Source organism: Petromyzon marinus, chromosome 73 (genome assembly GCF_048934315.1).
Source record: "Petromyzon marinus isolate PM22_M1 ecotype Great Lakes invasive population chromosome 73, UKy_Petmar_22M1.pri1.0, whole genome shotgun sequence".
In the NCBI taxonomy this organism is placed as follows: Eukaryota; Metazoa; Chordata; class Hyperoartia; order Petromyzontiformes; family Petromyzontidae; genus Petromyzon; species Petromyzon marinus.
This window is the reverse complement of record NC_133739.1, coordinates 1,905,866-1,925,880: the sequence shown is the minus strand read 5'-3', so window position 1 is coordinate 1,925,880 and position 20,015 is coordinate 1,905,866. Positions and strand designations below refer to the sequence as shown.

The 20,015-nt window shown below is 45.4% G+C and overlaps 1 protein-coding gene across 3 annotated transcripts in view; it reads right to left on the bottom strand.

The window, feature by feature from the left end:
* The window catches only part of LOC116958156 (zinc finger MYM-type protein 3-like), a 266,666-nt gene that overhangs the window by 180,048 nt on the left and 66,603 nt on the right, over positions 1–20,015 (bottom strand). For all 3 annotated transcript variants that reach the window (XR_012930617.1, XM_076055902.1, XM_076055903.1), the window contains 4 exons: positions 14,042–14,196; positions 11,835–11,949; positions 5,047–5,177; positions 548–665 (listed from right to left, as the gene is read on the bottom strand). Coding sequence is in view for 2 of the 3 variants with exons in the window: in XM_076055902.1 (XP_075912017.1) it covers positions 548–665; positions 5,047–5,177; positions 11,835–11,949; positions 14,042–14,196 (519 nt within the window). In the remaining variant the exon portion in view is untranslated. The remainder of the gene's footprint in view (positions 1–547; positions 666–5,046; positions 5,178–11,834; positions 11,950–14,041; positions 14,197–20,015) is intronic.

Sequence of the window (20,015 nt, the reverse complement as noted above, 5' to 3'; positions counted from 1 at the left end):
CGGTGAGGAGGTGGACGGCGAGGAGGTGGACGGCGAGGAGGTGGACGGCGAGGAGGTGGACGATGAGGAGGTGGACGGCGAGGAGGTGGACGATGAGGAGGTGGACGGTGAGGAAGTGGACAGTGAGGAGTTGGACGGTGAGGAGGTGGACGGTGAGGAGGTGGACGATGAGGAGGTGGACGGTGAGGAGGTGGACGGTGAGGAGGTGGACGGTGAGGAGGTGGACGATGAGGAGGTGGACGATGAGGAGGTGGACGGTGAGGAGGTGGACGGTGAGGAGGTGGACGGCGAGGAGGTGGACGGCGAGGAGGTGGACGGTGAGGAGGTGGACGATGAGGAGGTGGACGGTGAGGAGGTGGACGGTGAGGAGGTGGACAGTGAGGAGGTGGACGATGAGGAGGTGGACGATGAGGGAGGTGATGCGGAGGTGGACGACTGAGGTGGATGGCTGAGGTGGATGATTAGGCGGGCGACTACGAGGTGGACGAGGTGGACGAGGTGGAGGGTGATCACGACGAGGTTGTCCACCACCCTCCCACCATCTCACCGGCCTCCCTCTGCGCGTCGGTGGCTGGGTAGAGGCAGAGACAGACGGACTTGGTGGTGGTGGTGGTGCCCTTGCGGTGATATTTGGTGATGTGGCCAAATGACAGGGCCAGGTGCTCCTGCAGACACGCAGGTGGAACAGATGGAGATTAGTCCACACACGGTGTGGCAGGGAGTGAGAGATGGAACAGATGGAGATTAGTCCACACACGGTGTGGCAGGGAGTGAGAGATGGAACAGATGGAGATTAGTCCACACACACGGTGTAGCAGGGAGCGAGAGGTGGAACAGATGGAGATTAGTCCACACACGGTGTAGAAGGGAGTGAGATGGAACAGATGGAGATTAGTCCACACACGGTGTAGCAGGGAGCGAGAGATGGAACAGATGGAGATTAGTCCACACACGGTGTAGAAGGGAGTGAGATGGAACAGATGGAGATTAGTCCACACACAGTGTAGCAGGGAGCGAGCGATGGAACAGATGGAGATTAGTCCACACACGGTGTAGAAGGGAGTGAGATGGAACAGATGGAGATTAGTCCACACACGGTGTAGCAGGGAGCGAGCGAGGTGGAACAGATGGAGATTAGTCCACACACACGGTGTAGAAGGGAGCGAGATGGAACAGATGGAGATTAGTCCACACAGGGTGTAGCAGGGAGCGAGCGATGGAACAGATGGAGATTAGTCCACACACGGTGTAGAAGGGAGTGAGATGGAACAGATGGAGATTAGTCCACACACGGTGTAGCAGGGAGCGAGCGAGGTGGAACAGATGGAGATTAGTCCACACACACGGTGTAGAAGGGAGCGAGATGGAACAGATGGAGATTAGTCCACACACGGTGTAGCAGGGAGCGAGAGATGGAACAGATGGAGATTAGTCCACACACGGTGTAGAAGGGAGCGAGATGGAACAGATGGAGATTAGTCCACACACGGTGTAGAAGGGAGTGAGATGGAACAGATGGAGATTAGTCCACACACGGTGTAGCAGGGAGCGAGATGGAACAGATGGAGATTAGTCCACACACGGTGTAGCAGGGAGCGAGCGAGGTGGAACAGATGGAGATTAGTCCACACACACGGTGTAGAAGGGAGTGAGATGGAACAGATGGAGATTAGTCCACACACACGGTGTAGAAGGGAGTGAGATGGAACAGATGGAGATTAGTCCACACACGGTGTAGAAGGGAGCGAGATGGAACAGATGGAGATTAGTCCACACACACACACGGTGTAGCAGGGAGCGAGCGATGGAACAGATGGAGATTAGTCCACACACGGTGTAGCAGGGAGCGAGATGGAACAGATGGAGATTAGTCCACACACGGTGTAGCAGGGAGCGAGCGAGGTGGAACAGATGGAGATTAGTCCACACACGGTGTAGAAGGGAGTGAGATGGAACAGATGGAGATTAGTCCACACACGGTGTAGAAGGGAGCGAGAGATGGAACAGATGGAGATTAGTCCACACACGGTGTGGAAGGGAGCGAGAGATGGAACAGATGGAGATTAGTCCACACACACGGTGTAGAAGGGAGTGAGATGGAACAGATGGAGATTAGTCCACACACGGTGTAGCAGGGAGCGATGGAACAGATGGAGATTAGTCCACACATGGTGTAGCAGGGAGCGAGAGATGGAACAGATGGAGATTAGTCCACACACACATGGTGTAGCAGGGAGCGAGAGATGGAACAGATGGAGATTAGTCCACACACACACACGGTGTAGAAGGGAGTGAGATGGAACAGATGGAGATTAGTCCACACACGGTGTAGCAGGGAGCGAGCGATGGAACAGATGGAGATTAGTCCACACACACGGTGTAGCAGGCAGTGAGAGATGGAACAGATGGAGATTAGTCCACACGGTGTAGAAGGGAGTGAGATGGAACAGATGGAGATTAGTCCACACACGGTGTAGAAGGGAGTGAGGTGGAACAGATGGAGATTAGTCCACACACGGTGTAGCAGGGAGCGAGCGATGGAACAGATGGAGATTAGTCCACACACGGTGTAGAAGGGAGTGAGAGATGGAACAGATGGAGATTAGTCCACACACGGTGTAGCAGGGAGTGAGAGATGGAACAGATGGAGATTAGTCCACACATGGTGTAGCAGGGAGCGAGATGGAACAGATGGAGATTAGTCCACACACACGGTGTAGAAGGGAGCGAGATGGAACAGATGGAGATTAGTCCACACACACATGGTGTAGCAGGGAGCGAGAGATGGAACAGATGGAGATTAGTCCACACACGGTGTAGAAGGGAGTGAGATGGAACAGATGGAGATTAGTCCACACACGGTGTAGCAGGGAGCGAGCGATGGAACAGATGGAGATTAGTCCACACACACGGTGTAGCAGGCAGTGAGAGATGGAACAGATGGAGATTAGTCCACACTGTGTAGAAGGGAGTGAGATGGAACAGATGGAGATTAGTCCACACACGGTGTAGAAGGGAGTGAGAGATGGAACAGATGGAGATTAGTCCACACACACGGTGTAGCAGGGAGCGAGCGATGGAACAGATGGAGATTAGTCCACACACACGGTGTAGCAGGCAGTGAGAGATGGAACAGATGGAGATTAGTCCACACGGTGTAGAAGGGAGTGAGATGGAACAGATGGAGATTAGTCCACACACGGTGTAGCAGGGAGCGAGCGATGGAACAGATGGAGATTAGTCCACACACGGTGTAGCAGGGAGCGAGAGATGGAACAGATGGAGATTAGTCCACACACGGTGTAGCAGGGAGCGAGATGGAACAGATGGAGATTAGTCCACACACACATGGTGTAGCAGGGAGCGAGATGGAACAGATGGAGATTAGTCCACACACGGTGTAGCAGGGAGCGAGAGATGGAACAGATGGAGATTAGTCCACAGACGGTGTAGCAGGGAACGAGCGAGATGGAACAGATGGAGATTAGTCCACACACAGTGTAGCAGGGAGCGAGCGAGGTGGAACAGATGGAGATTAGTCCACACACGGTGTAGAAGGGAGTGAGATGGAACAGATGGAGATTAGTCCACACACACACGGTGTAGCAGGGAGCGAGAGATGGAACAGATGGAGATTAGTCCACACACGGTGTAGGAGGGAGCAAGATGGAACAGATGGAGATTAGTCCACACACGGTGTAGCAGGGAGCGATGGAACAGATGGAGATTAGTCCACACACACGGTGTAGCAGAGATGGAACAGATGGAGATTAGTCCACACACACAGACGGTGTAGAAGGGAGCGAGCGAGGTGGAACAGATGGAGATTAGTCCACACACGGTGTAGAAGGGAGCGAGAGATGGAACAGATGGAGATTAGTCCACACACGGTGTAGAAGGGAGCGAGAGATGGAACAGATGGAGATTAGTCCACACACACACACACACGGTGTAGCAGGGAGCGAGCGAGAGATGGAACAGATGGAGATTAGTCCACACACAAGGTGTAGCAGGGAGCGAGAGATGGAACAGATGGAGATTAGTCCACACACACGGTGTAGCAGGGAGCGAGCGAGGTGGAACAGATGGAGATTAGTCCACACACGGTGTAGCAGGGAGCGAGAGATGGAACAGATGGAGATTAGTCCACACATGGATAGAAGGGAGTGAGATGGAACAGATGGAGATTAGTCCACACACACACAGACGGTGTAGCAGGGAGCGAGCGAGGTGGAACAGATGGAGATTAGTCCACACACGGTGTAGAAGGGAGCGAGCGATGGAACAGATGGAGATTAGTCCACACACGGTGTAGAAGGGAGCGAGATGGAACAGATGGAGATTAGTCCACACACGGTGTAGAAGGGAGCGAGAGATGGAACAGATGGAGATTAGTCCACACACACGGTGTAGCAGGCAGTGAGAGATGGAACAGATGGAGATTAGTCCACACGGTGTAGAAGGGAGTGAGAGATGGAACAGATGGAGATTAGTCCACACACGGTGTAGCAGGGAGCGAGAGATGGAACAGATGGAGATTAGTCCACACACACACAGACGGTGTAGCAGGGAGTGAGCGAGAGATGGAACAGATGGAGATTAGTCCACACACGGGGTAGAAGGGAGCGAGAGATGGAACAGATGGAGATTAGTCCACAGACGGTGTAGCAGGGAGCGAGATGGAACAGATGGAGATTAGTCCACACACAGTGTAGCAGGGAGCGAGAGATGGAACAGATGGAGATTAGTCCACACACGGTGTAGAAGGGAGTGAGATGGAACAGATGGAGATTAGTCCACACACACACACAGACACACGAGGTAGCAGGGAGCGAGAGATGGAACAGATGGAGATTACTCCACAGACGGTGTAGCAGGGAGCGAGCGAGGTGGAACAGATGGAGATTAGTCCACACACACAGACGGTGTAGCAGGGAGCGAGAGATGGAACAGATGGAGATTACTCCACAGACGGGGTAGAAGGGAGCGAGAGATGGAACAGATGGAGATTAGTCCACACACGGTGTAGCAGGGGGCGCCTGGCACCTCGAGCGAGTGCAGGCGAAAGAACTTGGCGTTGAAGAAGAGCAGCGTGCTGAGCAGCACGGCCGGGGAGAAGGCGCCCAGCTGCTTGCACTGCCACAGGTGCTCCTCCTCCACCCGGGAGTGCAGCTCGCCTGGGGGGGGGGGCACGGGGGGGGGGCACGGGGGGGGGGACATCGCCGCGGGCAGCGGGGGGGGGACCCCACGGGGCTTCCGGGGCTGTCGCTCAGGTCGTGGCGAAGACTCGCTTCAGACTCGCTTCACGCTTCAGACTCGCTTCACGCTTCAGACTCGCTTCAGACTCGCTTCACGCTTCAGACTCGCTTCACGCTTCAGACTCGCTTCAGACTCGCTTCACGCTTCAGACTCGCTTCACGCTTCAGACTCGCTTCAGACTCGCTTCACGCTTCAGACTCGCTTCACGCTTCAGACTCGCTTCAGACTCGCTTCACGCTTCAGACTCGCTTCAGACTCGCTTCACGCTTCAGACTCGCTTCAGACTCGCTTCACGCTTCAGACTCGCTTCAGACTCGCTTCACGCTTCAGACTCGCTTCAGACTCGCTTCACGCTTCAGACTCGCTTCAGACTCGCTTCACGCTTCAGACTCGCTTCAGACTCGCTTCACGCTTCAGACTCGCTTCAGACTCGCTTCACGCTTCAGACTCGCTTCAGACTCGCTTCACGCTTCAGACTCGCTTCAGACTCGCTTCACGCTTCAGACTCGCTTCAGACTCGCTTCACGCTTCAGTCTCGCTTCAGACTCGCTTCACGACACGCTTCAGACTCGCTTCACGCTTCAGTCTCGCTTCAGACTCGCTTCACGACACGCTTCAGACTCGCTTCACGCTTCAGACTCGCTTCAGACTCGCTTCACGCTTCAGTCTCGCTTCAGACTCGCTTCACGACACGCTTCAGACTCGCTTCACGCTTCAGACTCGCTTCAGACTCGCTTCACGCTTCAGACTCGCTTCAGACTCGCTTCACGCTTCAGACTCGCTTCAGACTCGCTTCACGCTTCAGACTCGCTTCAGACTCGCTTCACGCTTCAGTCTCGCTTCAGACTCGCTTCACGACACGCTTCAGACTCGCTTCACGCTTCAGTCTCGCTTCAGACTTGCTTCACGACACGCTTCAGACTCGCTTCACGCTTCAGACTCGCTTCAGACTCACTTCACGCTTCAGACTCGCTTCACGACTCGCTTCAGACTCGCTTCACGCTTCAGACTCGCTTCAGACTCGCTTCACGCTTCAGACTCGCTTCAGACTCGCTTCACGACACGCTTCAGACTCGCTTCACGCTTCAGACTCGCTTCAGACTCGCTTCACGACACGCTTCAGACTCGCTTCACGCTTCACGACACGCTTCAGACTCGCTTCACGCTTCAGACTCGCTTCAGACTCGCTTCACGCTTCAGACTCGCTTCACGCTTCACACTCGCTTCAGACTCGCTTCAGACTCGCTTCACGCTTCAGACTCGCTTCAGACACGCTTCAGACTCGCTTCACGCTTCAGACTCGCTTCACTAACTCCTTACCAACTATCATTATATAGTAACAAGTCCTTACTAACTATCATTACTAACTACTCACTAACTATCATTATATAGTAACAACTCCTTACCAACTACCATTACTAACTCCTCACTAACTATCATTATATAGTAACAAGTCCTTACCAATCTGTCAATACTAACTCCTTGCCAACTATCATTATATAGTAACAAGTCCTTACTAACTATCATTACTAACTTCTTACCAACTATCATTATATAGTAGCAAGTCCTTACTAACTATCATTGCTAACTCCTTACCAACTATCATTATATAGTAACAAGTCCTTACCAACTATCATTACTAACTCCTTACTAACTATCATTATATAGTAACAGGTCCTTACTAACTGTCATTACTAACTCCTTGCTATCATTATATAGTAACAAGTCCTTACTAACTATCATTACTAACTCCTTACTAACTATCATTATATAGTAACAAGTCCTCAATAACTATCATCACTAACTCCTTACTATCATTATATAGTAACAAGTCCTTACTAACTATCATTACTAACTCCTTACTATCATTATATAGTAACAAGTCCTTACTAACTGTCAATACTAACTCCTTGCCAACTATCATTATATAGTAACAAGTCCTTACTAACTATCATTACTAACTTCTTACCAACTATCATTATATAGTAGCAAGTCCTTACTAACTATCATTGCTAACTCCTTACCAACTATCATTATATAGTAACAAGTCCTTACCAACTATCATTACTAACTCCTTACTAACTATCATTATATAGTAACAGGTCCTTACTAACTGTCATTATTAACTCCTTGCTATCATTATATAGTAACAAGTCCTTACTAACTATCATTACTAACCCCTTACTAACTATCATTATATAGTAGCATGTCCTTACCAACTATCGTTACTAACTCCTTACCAACTATCATTATATAGTAACAAGTCCTTACTAACTATCATTACTAACTCCTTACTATCATTATATAGTGACAAGTCCTTACCAACTATCATTGCTAACTCCTTACTAGCTACCATTATATAATAACAACTCCTTGCCAACTGTCAATACTAACTCCTTACCAACTATCATTATATAGTAACAAGTCCTTACTAACTATCATTACTAACTCCTTACTAACTATCATTATATAGTAACAAGTCCTTACTAACTATCATTACTAACTACTCACTAACTATCATTATATAGTAGCAAGTCCTTACTAACTATCATTACTAACTCCTCACTAACTATCATTATATAGTAACAAGTCCTTACCAATCTGTCATTACTAACTCCTTACTAACTATCATTATATAGTAGCAAGTCCTTACTAGCTATCGTCGCTAACTCCTCACTAACTATCATTATATAGTAACAACTCCTTACCAACTATCATTGCTAACTCCTTACTAACTATCATTATATAGTAACAAGTCCTTACTAACTATTATTACTAACTCCTTACTAATTGTCATTATATAGTAACAAGCCCTTACTGACTATCATCACTAACTCCTTACTATCATTATATAGTAACAAGTCCTTACTAACTATCATTACTAACGCCTTCACTAACTATCATTATATAGTAACAAGTTCTTACTAACTATCATTACTAACTCCTTACTATCTATCATTATACGGTAACAACTCCTTACTAACTATCATCACTGACTCCTTACTAACTATCATTATATAGTAACAGGTCCTTACTAACTGTCATTACTAACTTCTTACTAACTACCATTATATAGTAACAAGTCCTTACTATCATTACTAACTCCTTACTCACTATCATTATATAGTGACAACTCCTTACTAACTATCATTACCAACTCCTTACCAACCATCATTATATAGTAACAACTCCTTACTAACTATCATTACTAACTCCTTACTCACTACCATTATATAGTAACAAATCCTTACTAACTATCACTAACTCCTTACCAACTATCATTATATAGTAACAAGTCCTTACTAACTATCATTACTAACTATCACTATATAGTAACAAGTCCTTACCAACTATCATTACTAACTCCTTACCAACTATCATTATATGGTAACAAGTCCTTACTAACTATCATTACTAACTCCTTACTAACTATCATATAGCGACGAGTCCTTACTAACTATCATTACTAACTCCTTACCAACTATCAATATATAGTAACAAGTCCTTACCAACTATCGTTGCTAACTCCTTACTAACTATCATTATATGGTAACAAGTCCTTACTAACTATCATTACAAACTCCTTACTAACTATCATTATATAGTAACAGGCCCTTACCAACTATCATTACTAACTCCTTACTATCTACCATTATATAGTGGCAACTCCTTACTATCATCACTAACTCATTACTATCATTATATAGCAACAACTCCTTACTAACTATCATTATATAATAACAAGTCCTTACCAAATATCATTGCTAACTCCTTACTAGCTATCATTATATAGTAACAACTCTTTGCTAACTATCATTACTGACTCCTTACTAACTATCATTATATAGTAACAAGTCCTTACCAACTATCATCGCTAACTCCTTACTAACTATCATTATATAGCAACAGCTCCTTACTAACTATCATTACTAGCTCCTTACCAACTGTCGTTATATAGTAACAACTCATTACTAACTATCATCACTAACTCATTACTATCATTATATAGCAACAACTCCTTACTAACTATCATTATATAATAACAAGTCCTTACTAACTATCATTGCTAACTCCTTACTAGCTATCATTATATAGTAACAAGTCCTTACTAACTATCATTACTAACTATCACTATATAGTAACAAGTCCTTACCAACTATCATTACTAACTCCTTACCAACTATCATTATATGGTAACAAGTCCTTACTAACTATCATTACTAACTCCTTACTAACTATCATATAGCGACGAGTCCTTACTAGCTATCATTACTAACTCCTTACCAACTATCAATATATAGTAACAAGTCCTTACCAACTATCGTTGCTAACTCCTTACTAACTATCATTATATGGTAACAAGTCCTTACTAACTATCATTACAAACTCCTTACTAACTATCATTATATAGTAACAGGCCCTTACCAACTATCATTACTAACTCCTTACTATCTACCATTATATAGTGGCAACTCCTTACTATCATCACTAACTCATTACTATCATTATATAGCAACAACTCCTTACTAACTATCATTATATAATAACAAGTCCTTACTAAATATCATTGCTAACTCCTTACTAGCTATCATTATATAGTAACAACTCTTTGCTAACTATCATTACTGACTCCTTACTAACTATCATTATATAGTAACAAGTCCTTACCAACTATCATCGCTAACTCCTTACTAACTATCATTATATAGCAACAGCTCCTTACTAACTATCATTACTAGCTCCTTACCAACTGTCGTTATATAGTAACAACTCATTACTAACTATCATCACTAACTCCTTACTAACTACCATTATATAGTAACAAGTCCTTGCCAACTATCATTACTAACTCCTCACTAACTATCATTATATAGTAACAAATCCTTACCAACTATCATTACTAACTCCTTACTAACTATCATTGCATAGTAACAACTCCTTACCAACTATCATCGCTAACTCCTTACTATCATTATATAGTAACAACTCCTTACTATCATTACTAACTCCTTACTAACTATCATTGTATAGTAACAAGTCCTTACCAACTATAATTGTATATTAACAAGTCCTTACTAACTACCATTACTAACTCCTTACTAACTACCATTATATAGTAACAAGTCCTTGCCAACTATCATTACTAACTCCTCACTAACTATCATTATATAGTAACAAATCCTTACCAACTATCATTACTAACTCCTTACTAACTATCATTGTATAGTAACAACTCCTTACCAACTATCATTGCTAACTCCTTACTATCATTATATAGTAACAACTCCTTACTATCATTACTAACTCCTTACTAACTATCATTGTATAGTAACAAGTCCTTACCAACTATAATTGTATATTAACAAGTCCTTACTAACTACCATTACTAACTCCTTACTAACTATCATTATATAGTGACAGGTCCTTACTAACTATCATTACTAACTCCTTACTAACTATCATTATATAGTAACAACTCCTTGCTAACTATCATTATATAGTAACAAGTCCTTACTAACTAGCTGGAGCTGGTGAGCGAGCTGGTGAGCGAGCTGGTGAGCGAGGGAGCTGGTGAGATGGTGAGTGAGCTGTGAGTGAGCGAGCTGGTGAGTGAGCTGGTGAGTGAGCTGGTGAGTGAGCTGGTGAGTGAGCGAGCTGGTGAGTGAGTGAGCTGGTGAGTGAGTGAGCTGGTGAGTGAATGAGCTGGTGAGTGAGCTGGTGAGCGAGCTGGTGAGCGAGTGGGTGAGTGAGTGGGTGAGCGAGTGGGTGAGCGAGTGAGCTGGTGAGCGGTGAGCGAGCTGGTGAGCGAGCTGGTGAGTGAGTGAGCTGGTGAGTGAGTGAGCTGGTGAGTGAGTGAGCTGGTGAGTGAGTTGGTGAGTGAGTGAGCTGGTGAGTGAGCTGGTGAGTGAGCTGGTGAGTGAGTGAGCTGGTGAGTGAGTGAGCTGGTGAGTGTACTGGTGAGTGACTGAGCTAGTGAGTGAGTGAGCTGGTGAGTGAGTGAGCTGGTGAGTGAGCTGGTGAGTGAGTGAGCTGGTGAGTGAGCTGGTGAGTGAGCTGGTGAGCGGTGAGCGAGCTGGTGAGTGAGCTGGTGAGCGAGTGAGCTGGTGAGTGAGCTGGTGAGTGAGCTGGTGAGTGAGTGAGCTGGTGAGCGAGTGAGCTGGTGAGTGAGCTGGTGAGTGAGCTGGTGAGTGAGCTGGTGAGTGAGCTGGTGAGTGAGTGAGCTGGTGAGCGAGCTGGTGAGTGAGCTGGTGAGTGAGCTGGTGAGCGAGCTGGTGAGCGAGCGGGTGAGCGAGTGGGTGAGCGAGTGGGTGAGCGAGTGGGTGAGTGAGCGGGTGAGCGAGCGTGTGAGTGAGTGAGCGTGTGAGCGATCATGTGAGTGAGCGTGTGAGCGAGCTGGTGAGCGAGCTGGTGAGTGAGCTGGTGAGTGAGTGAGCTGGTGAGTGAGTGAGCTGGTGAGTGAGCTGGTGAGCGAGCTGGTGAGCGAGCTGGTGAGTGAGCTGGTGAGCGAGTGGGTGAGCTGGTGAGTGAGCTGGTGAGCGAGAGTGAGAGCGCTGGTGAGCGAGAGCGCTGCTCACCGCTCGGCAGTAGACGCGGCCGCCAGTTCTGCAGGAGCAGTGAGAGCTCCTCGCTAAAGCGGCTGTAGTAGACGTCAGTGAAGATGTTGTCGATCCGCTTGTGTTCAAACAGGTACTGTGAGCACGCAGACACGGGGGGGGAGATGAGGGGGGAGAGATGAGGGGGGGGGGAGATGAGGGGGGGAGATGAGGGAGATGTGAGAGAGACGTGTTAGTGTCAAAGCTAGGGTGAGTGCGAGTTAGTGAGCGGGTGAGTGAGTGAGCGGGTGAGTGACTGAGCTGGTGAGTGAATGAGCTGGTGAGTGAGTGAGCTGGTGAGTGAGCTGGTGAGTGACTGAGCTGGTGAGTGACTGAGCTGGTGAGTGAGTGAGCCGGTGAGTGAGTGAGCGGGTGAGTGAGTGAGCTGGTGAGTGAGTGAGCTGGTGAGTGAGCTGGTGAGTGAGTGAGCTGGTGAGTTAGTGAGCGGGTGAGTAAGATGGTGAGTGAGCTGGTGAGCTAGAGAGTGAGTGAGCTAGTGAGTGAGCTGGTGAGTGAGTGAGCTGGTGAGTGAGCTAGTGAGTGAGTGAGCTGGTGAGTGAGCTGGTGAGCGACTGAGCTGGTGAGTGAGTGAGCTGGTGAGTGAGTGAGCTGGTGAGTGAGCTGGTGAGTGAGTGAGCTGGTGAGTGAGCTGGTGAGCGAGCTGGTGAGTGAGTGAGCTGGTGAGTGAGCTGGTGAGTGAGCTGGTGAGTGAGCTGGTGAGTGAGTGAGCTGGTGAGTGAGCTGGTGAGTGAGTGAGCTGGTGAGTGAGCTGGTGAGTGAGTGAGCTGGTGAGTGAGTGAGCTGGTGAGTGAGTGAGCTGGTGAGTGAGCTGGTGAGTGAGTGAGCTGGTGAGTGAGTGAGCTGGTGAGTGAGTGAGCTGGTGAGTGAGTGAGCTGGTGAGTGAGGGAGCTGGTGAGTGAGTGAGCTGGTGAGTGAGTGAGCTGGTGAGTGAGCTGGTGAGTGAGTGAGCTGGTGAGTGAGCTGGTGAGTGAGTGAGCTGGTGAGTGAGTGAGCTGGTGAGTGAGTGAGCTGGTGAGTGAGGGAGCTGGTGAGTGAGTGAGCTGGTGAGTGAGGGAGCTGGTGAGTTAGTGAGCGGGTGAGTAAGCTGGTGAGTTAGTGAGCTGGTGAGTGAGTGAGCTAGTGAGTGAGCTGGTGAGTGAGCTGGTGAGTGAGCGAGTTAGTGACCGAGCTGGTGAGCGAGCTGGTGAGCGAGCTGGTGAGCGAGTTAGTGAGTGAGCTGGTGAGTGAGTGAGCTAGTGAGTGAGTGGGTGAGCGAGCTGGTGAGTGAGCTGGTGAGTGAGTGAGCTAGTGAGTTAATGAGTTAGTGTGTGAGCTGGTGAGCGACTGAGCTGGTGAGTGAGCTGGTGAGTGAGTGAGCTGGTGAGCGAGCTGGTGAGTGAGCTGGTGAGTGATTGAGCTGGTGAGCGAGCTGGTGAGTGAGTGAGCTAGTGAGTTAATGAGTTAGTGTGTGAGCTGGTGAGCGACTGAGCTGGTGAGCGAGCTGGTGAGCGAGCGAGTGAGCTGGTGAGCGAGCGGGTGAGCGAGCTGGTGAGTGAGTGAGCTGGTGAGCGAGTGAGTGAGCTGGTGAGTGAGTAAGCTGGTGAGTGAGCTGGTGAGCGAGCGGGTGAGCGAGCTGGTGAGCGAGTTAGTGAGTGAGCTGGTGAGCGAGCTGGTGAGCGAGCTGGTGAGCGAGTTAGTGAGTGAGCTGGTGAGTGAGTGGGTGAGCGAGCTGGTGAGCGAGCTGGTGAGCGAGTGAGCTAGTGAGTTAATGAGTTAGTGAGCTGGTGAGCGAGCTGGTGAGCGAGCGAGCTGGTGAGCGAGTGAGTGAGCTGGTGAGTGAGTAAGCTGGTGAGTGAGCTGGTGAGCGAGTGGGTGAGCGAGCTGGTGAGCGAGTGGGTGAGTGAGCTGGTGAGCGAGCGGGTGAGCGAGTGGGTGAGCGAGTGAGCTGGTGAGTTAATGAGTTGGTGAGTGAGCTGGTGAGTGAGCTGGTGAGCGAGCTGGTGAGCGAGCTGGTGAGTGAGCTGGTGAGTGAGTGAGCTGGTGAGTGAGTGAGCTGGTGAGTGAGCTGGTGAGCGAGCTGGTGAGTGAGCTGGTGAGTGAGTGAGCTGGTGAGTGAGTGAGCTGGTGAGTGAGCTGGTGAGCGAGCTGGTGAGCGAGCGGGTGAGTGAGCGGGTGAGCGAGCGACGCACGTGCTGCAGGCTCAGGCACAGGTAGTAGAGGCTGTCTGGCTGGTAGGCCCGGCCGTTGGGCCTCCGGGCCTCCCGGAGAAAGCGGCAGAGGCCGTAGCTCAGCTCGATGGAGGTGCAGCTGAGCGGGTCGGCCCGCACCTCAATCTCCCCCCGCCCTGAAGCACGCGCAGCAACACACGAGGGTCGTGTATAGTGTAGTGTGTAGTGTAGTGTATAGTGTAGTAGTGTGTAGTGTAGTGTATAGTGTAGTGTATAGTGGAGTGTGTAGTGTAGTGTGTAGTGTATAGTGTAGTGTATAGTGTAGTGTGTAGTAGTGTAGTGTGTAGTAGTGTAGTGTATAGTGTAGTGTATAGTGTAGTGTATAGTGTAGTGTATAGTGTAGTAGTGTATAGTGTAGTGTATAGAGTGTAGTGTATAGTGTAGTGTGTAGTGTAGTGTGTAGTGTATAGTGTAGTAGTGTATAGTAGTGTCGTGTATAGTGTAGTGTATAGTGTAGTGTGTAGTGTAGTGTATAGTGTAGTGTAGTGTATAGTGTAGTGTATAGTAGTGTCGTGTATAGTGTAGTGTATAGTGTAGTGTAGTGTATAGTGTAGTGTATAGTGTAGTGTAGTGTATAGTGTAGTGTATAGTGTAGCGTAGTACACAGTGCGTTTTGCGGTGCTGCTAGCCACACACACAGACACACTCACACACACACACAGACACTCACACAGACACTCACACACACACAGACACTCACACACACACTACTATACACTATAGTGTATAGTAGTGTAGTGTATAGTAGTGTAGTGTATAGTAGTGTAGTGTATAGAGTGTATAGTGTAGTGTATAGTAGTGTATAGTGTAATATATAGTGTATAGTAGTGTAGTGTATAGTAGAGTAGTGTATCGTATAATATATAGTGTATAGTAGTGTAGTGTATAGTAGTGTAGTGTATAGTAGTGTAGTGTATAGTGTGTATCTACTGACTCTGTAGTAGTATCTACTGACTCTACAGTAGTATCTACTGACTCTACAGTAGTATCTATCGACTCTACAGTAGTATCTACTGACTGTATAGTAGTATCTACTGACTCTACAGTAGTATCTACTGACTCTACAGTAGTATCTACTGACTCTACAGTAGTATCTACTGACTCTACAGTAGTATCTACTGATTCTACAGTAGTATCTACTGACTCTACAGTAGTATCTGACTCTACAGTAGTATATACTGACTCTATAGTGGTATCTACTGACTCTAAAGTAGTATCTACTGACTCTACAGTAGTATCTACTGACTCTACAGTAGTATCTGACTCTACAGTAGTATCTACTGACTGTATAGTAGTATCTACTGACTCTACAGTAGTATCTACTGACTCTACGGTAGTATCTACTGACTCTAAAGTAGTATCTGACTCTACAGTAGTATGTACTGACTGTATAGTAGTATCTACTGACTCTACAGTAGTATCTACTGACTATAGTAGTAACTACTGACTCTACAGTAGTATCTACTGACTCTATAGTAGTATCTAGTGGCTCTACAGTAGTATCTACTGACTCTACAGTAGTATCTACTGACTCTATAGTAGTAACTACTGACTCTACAGTAGTATCTACTGACTCTACAGTAGTATCTACTGACTCTACAGTAGTATCTACTGACTCTACAGTAGTAACTACTGACTCTACAGTAGTATCTACTGACACTACAGTAGTATCTACTGACACTACAGTAGTATCTACTGACTCTACAGTAGTATCTACTGACTCTACAGTAGTATCTACTGACTCTACAGTAGTATCTACTGACTCTACAGTAGTATCTACTGACTCTACAGTAGTATCTACTGACTCTACAGTAGTATCTACTGACTCTACAGTAGTATCTACTGACTCTACAGTAGTATACACTGACACTACAGTAGTAACTACTGACACTATAGTAGTATCTACTGACTCTACAGTAGTATCTACTGACTCTATAGTAGTATCTACTGACTCTATAATAGTATCTACAGACTCTATAGTAGTATCTACTGACTCTACAGTAGTATCTACTGACTCTACAGTAGTATCTACTGACTCTATAGTAGTATCTACTGACACTACAGTAGTATCTACTGACACTACAGTAGTATCTACTGACACTACAGTAGTATCTACTGACTCTACAGTAGTATCTACTGACTCTACAGTAGTATCTACTGACTCTACAGTAGTATCTACTGACTCTACAGTAGTATCTACTGACTCTACAGTAGTATCTACTGACTCTACAGTAGCATCTACTGACACTATAGTAGTATCTACTGACACTATAGTAGTATCTACTGACTCTATAGTAGTATCTACTGACTCTACAGTAGTATCTACTGACTCTACAGTAGTAACTACTGACTCTATAGTAGTATCTACTGACTCTACAGTAGCATCTACTGACACTATAGTAGTATCTACTGACTCTACAGTAGCATCTACTGACACTACAGTAGTATCTACTGACACTATAGTAGTATCTACTGACTCTATAGTAGTATCTACTGACTCTACAGTAGTATCTACTGACTCTACAGTAGTAACTACTGACTCTATAGTAGTATCTACTGACTCTACAGTAGCATCTACTGACACTATAGTAGTATCTACTGACTCTACAGTAGTATCTACTGACACTACAGTAGTATCTACTGACACTATAGTAGTATCTATTGACACTACAGTAGTATCTACTGACACTACAGTAGTAACTACTGACTCTATAGTAGTATCTACTGACTCTACAGTAGTATCTACTGACTCTACGGTAGTATCTACTGACTCTACGGTAGTATCTACTGGCTCTACAGTAGTATCTACTGACTCTACAGTAGTATCTACTGACTCTACAGTAGTATCTACTGACTCTACAGTAGTATCTACTGACTCTACAGTAGTATCTACTGACTCTACAGTAGTAACTACTGACACTATAGTAGTATCTACTGACTCTACAGTAGTATCTACTGACTCTATAGTAGTATCTACTGACTCTATAATAGTATCTACAGACTCTATAGTAGTATCTACTGACTCTACAGTAGTATCTACTGACTCTACAGTAGTATCTACTGACTCTATAGTAGTATCTACTGACACTACAGTAGTATCTACTGACACTACAGTAGTATCTACTGACTCTACAGTAGTATCTACTGACTCTACAGTAGTATCTACTGACTCTACAGTAGTATCTACTGACTCTACAGTAGTATCTACTGACTCTACAGTAGTATCTACTGACTCTACAGTAGCATCTACTGACACTATAGTAGTATCTACTGACACTATAGTAGTATCTACTGACTCTATAGTAGTATCTACTGACTCTACAGTAGTATCTACTGACTCTACAGTAGTAACTACTGACTCTATAGTAGTATCTACTGACTCTACAGTAGCATCTACTGACACTATAGTAGTATCTACTGACTCTACAGTAGCATCTACTGACACTACAGTAGTATCTACTGACACTATAGTAGTATCTACTGACTCTATAGTAGTATCTACTGACTCTACAGTAGTATCTACTGACTCTACAGTAGTAACTACTGACTCTATAGTAGTATCTACTGACTCTACAGTAGCATCTACTGACACTATAGTAGTATCTACTGACTCTACAGTAGTATCTACTGACACTACAGTAGTATCTACTGACACTATAGTAGTATCTATTGACACTACAGTAGTATCTACTGACACTACAGTAGTAACTACTGACTCTATAGTAGTATCTACTGACTCTACAGTAGTATCTACTGACTCTACGGTAGTATCTACTGACTCTACGGTAGTATCTACTGGCTCTACAGTAGTATCTACTGACTCTACAGTAGTATCTACTGACTCTACAGTAGTATCTACTGACTCTACAGTAGTATCTACTGACTCTACAGTAGTATCTACTGACTCTACAGTAGTAACTACTGACACTATAGTAGTATCTACTGACTCTACAGTAGTATCTACTGACTCTATAGTAGTATCTACTGACTCTATAATAGTATCTACAGACTCTATAGTAGTATCTACTGACTCTACAGTAGTATCTACTGACTCTACAGTAGTAACTACTGACTCTATAGTAGTATCTACTGACACTACAGTAGTATCTATTGACACTACAGTAGTATCTACTGACTCTACAGTAGTATCTACTGACTCTACAGTAGTATCTACTGACACTATAGTAGTATCTATTGACACTACAGTAGTATCTACTGACACTACAGTAGTATCTACTGACTCTACAGTAGCATCTACTGACTCTACAGTAGTATCTACTGACTCTACGGTAGTATCTACTGACTCTACGGTAGTATCTACTGGCTCTACAGTAGTATCTACTGACTCTACAGTAGTATCTACTGACTCTACAGTAGTATCTACTGACTCTACAGTAGTATCTACTGACTCTACAGTAGTATCTACTGACTCTACAGTAGTAACTACTGACACTATAGTAGTATCTACTGACTCTACAGTAGTATCTATTGACTCTATAGTAGTATCTACTGACTCTATAATAGTATCTACAGACTCTATAGTAGTATCTACTGACTCTACAGTAGTATCTACTGACTCTACAGTAGTATCTACTGACTCTATAGTAGTATCTACTGACACTACAGTATCTACTGACACTACAGTAGTATCTACTGACTCTACAGTAGTATCTACTGACTCTACAGTAGTATCTACTGACTCTACAGTAGTATCTACTGACACTACAGTAGTATCTACTGACACTATAGTAGTATCTATTGACACTACAGTAGTATCTACTGACACTACAGTAGTAACTACTGACTCTATAGTAGTATCTACTGACTCTACAGTAGTATCTACTGACTCTACGGTAGTATCTACTGACTCTACGGTAGTATCTACTGGCTCTACAGTAGTATCTACTGACTCTACAGTAGTATCTACTGACTCTACAGTAGTATCTACTGACTCTACAGTAGTATCTACTGACTCTACAGTAGTATCTACTGACTCTACAGTAGTAACTACTGACACTATAGTAGTATCTACTGACTCTACAGTAGTATCTACTGACTCTATAGTAGTATCTACTGACTCTATAATAGTATCTACAGACTCTATAGTAGTATCTACTGACTCTACAGTAGTATCTACTGACTCTACAGTAGTAACTACTGACTCTATAGTAGTATCTACTGACACTACAGTAGTATCTACTGACACTACAGTAGTATCTACTGACTCTACAGTAGTATCTACTGACTCTACAGTAGTATCTACTGACACTATAGTAGTATCTATTGACACTACAGTAGTATCTACTGACACTACAGTAGTATCTACTGACTCTACAGTAGCATCTACTGACTCTACAGTAGTATCTACTGACTCTACGGTAGTATCTACTGACTCTACGGTAGTATCTACTGGCTCTACAGTAGTATCTACTGACTCTACAGTAGTATCTACTGACTCTACAGTAGTATCTACTGACTCTACAGTAGTATCTACTGACTCTACAGTAGTATCTACTGACTCTACAGTAGTAACTACTGACACTATAGTAGTATCTACTGACTCTACAGTAGTATCTACTGACTCTATAGTAGTATCTACTGACTCTATAATAGTATCTACAGACTCTATAGTAGTATCTACTGACTCTACAGTAGTATCTACTGACTCTACAGTAGTATCTACTGACTCTATAGTAGTATCTACTGACACTACAGTATCTACTGACACTACAGTAGTATCTACTGACTCTACAGTAGTATCTACTGACTCTACAGTAGTATCTACTGACTCTACAGTAGTATCTACTGACTCTACAGTAGTATCTACTGACTCTACAGTAGCATCTACTGACACTATAGTAGTATCTACTGACACTATAGTAGTATCTACTGACTCTATAGTAGTATCTACTGACTCTACAGTAGTATCTACTGA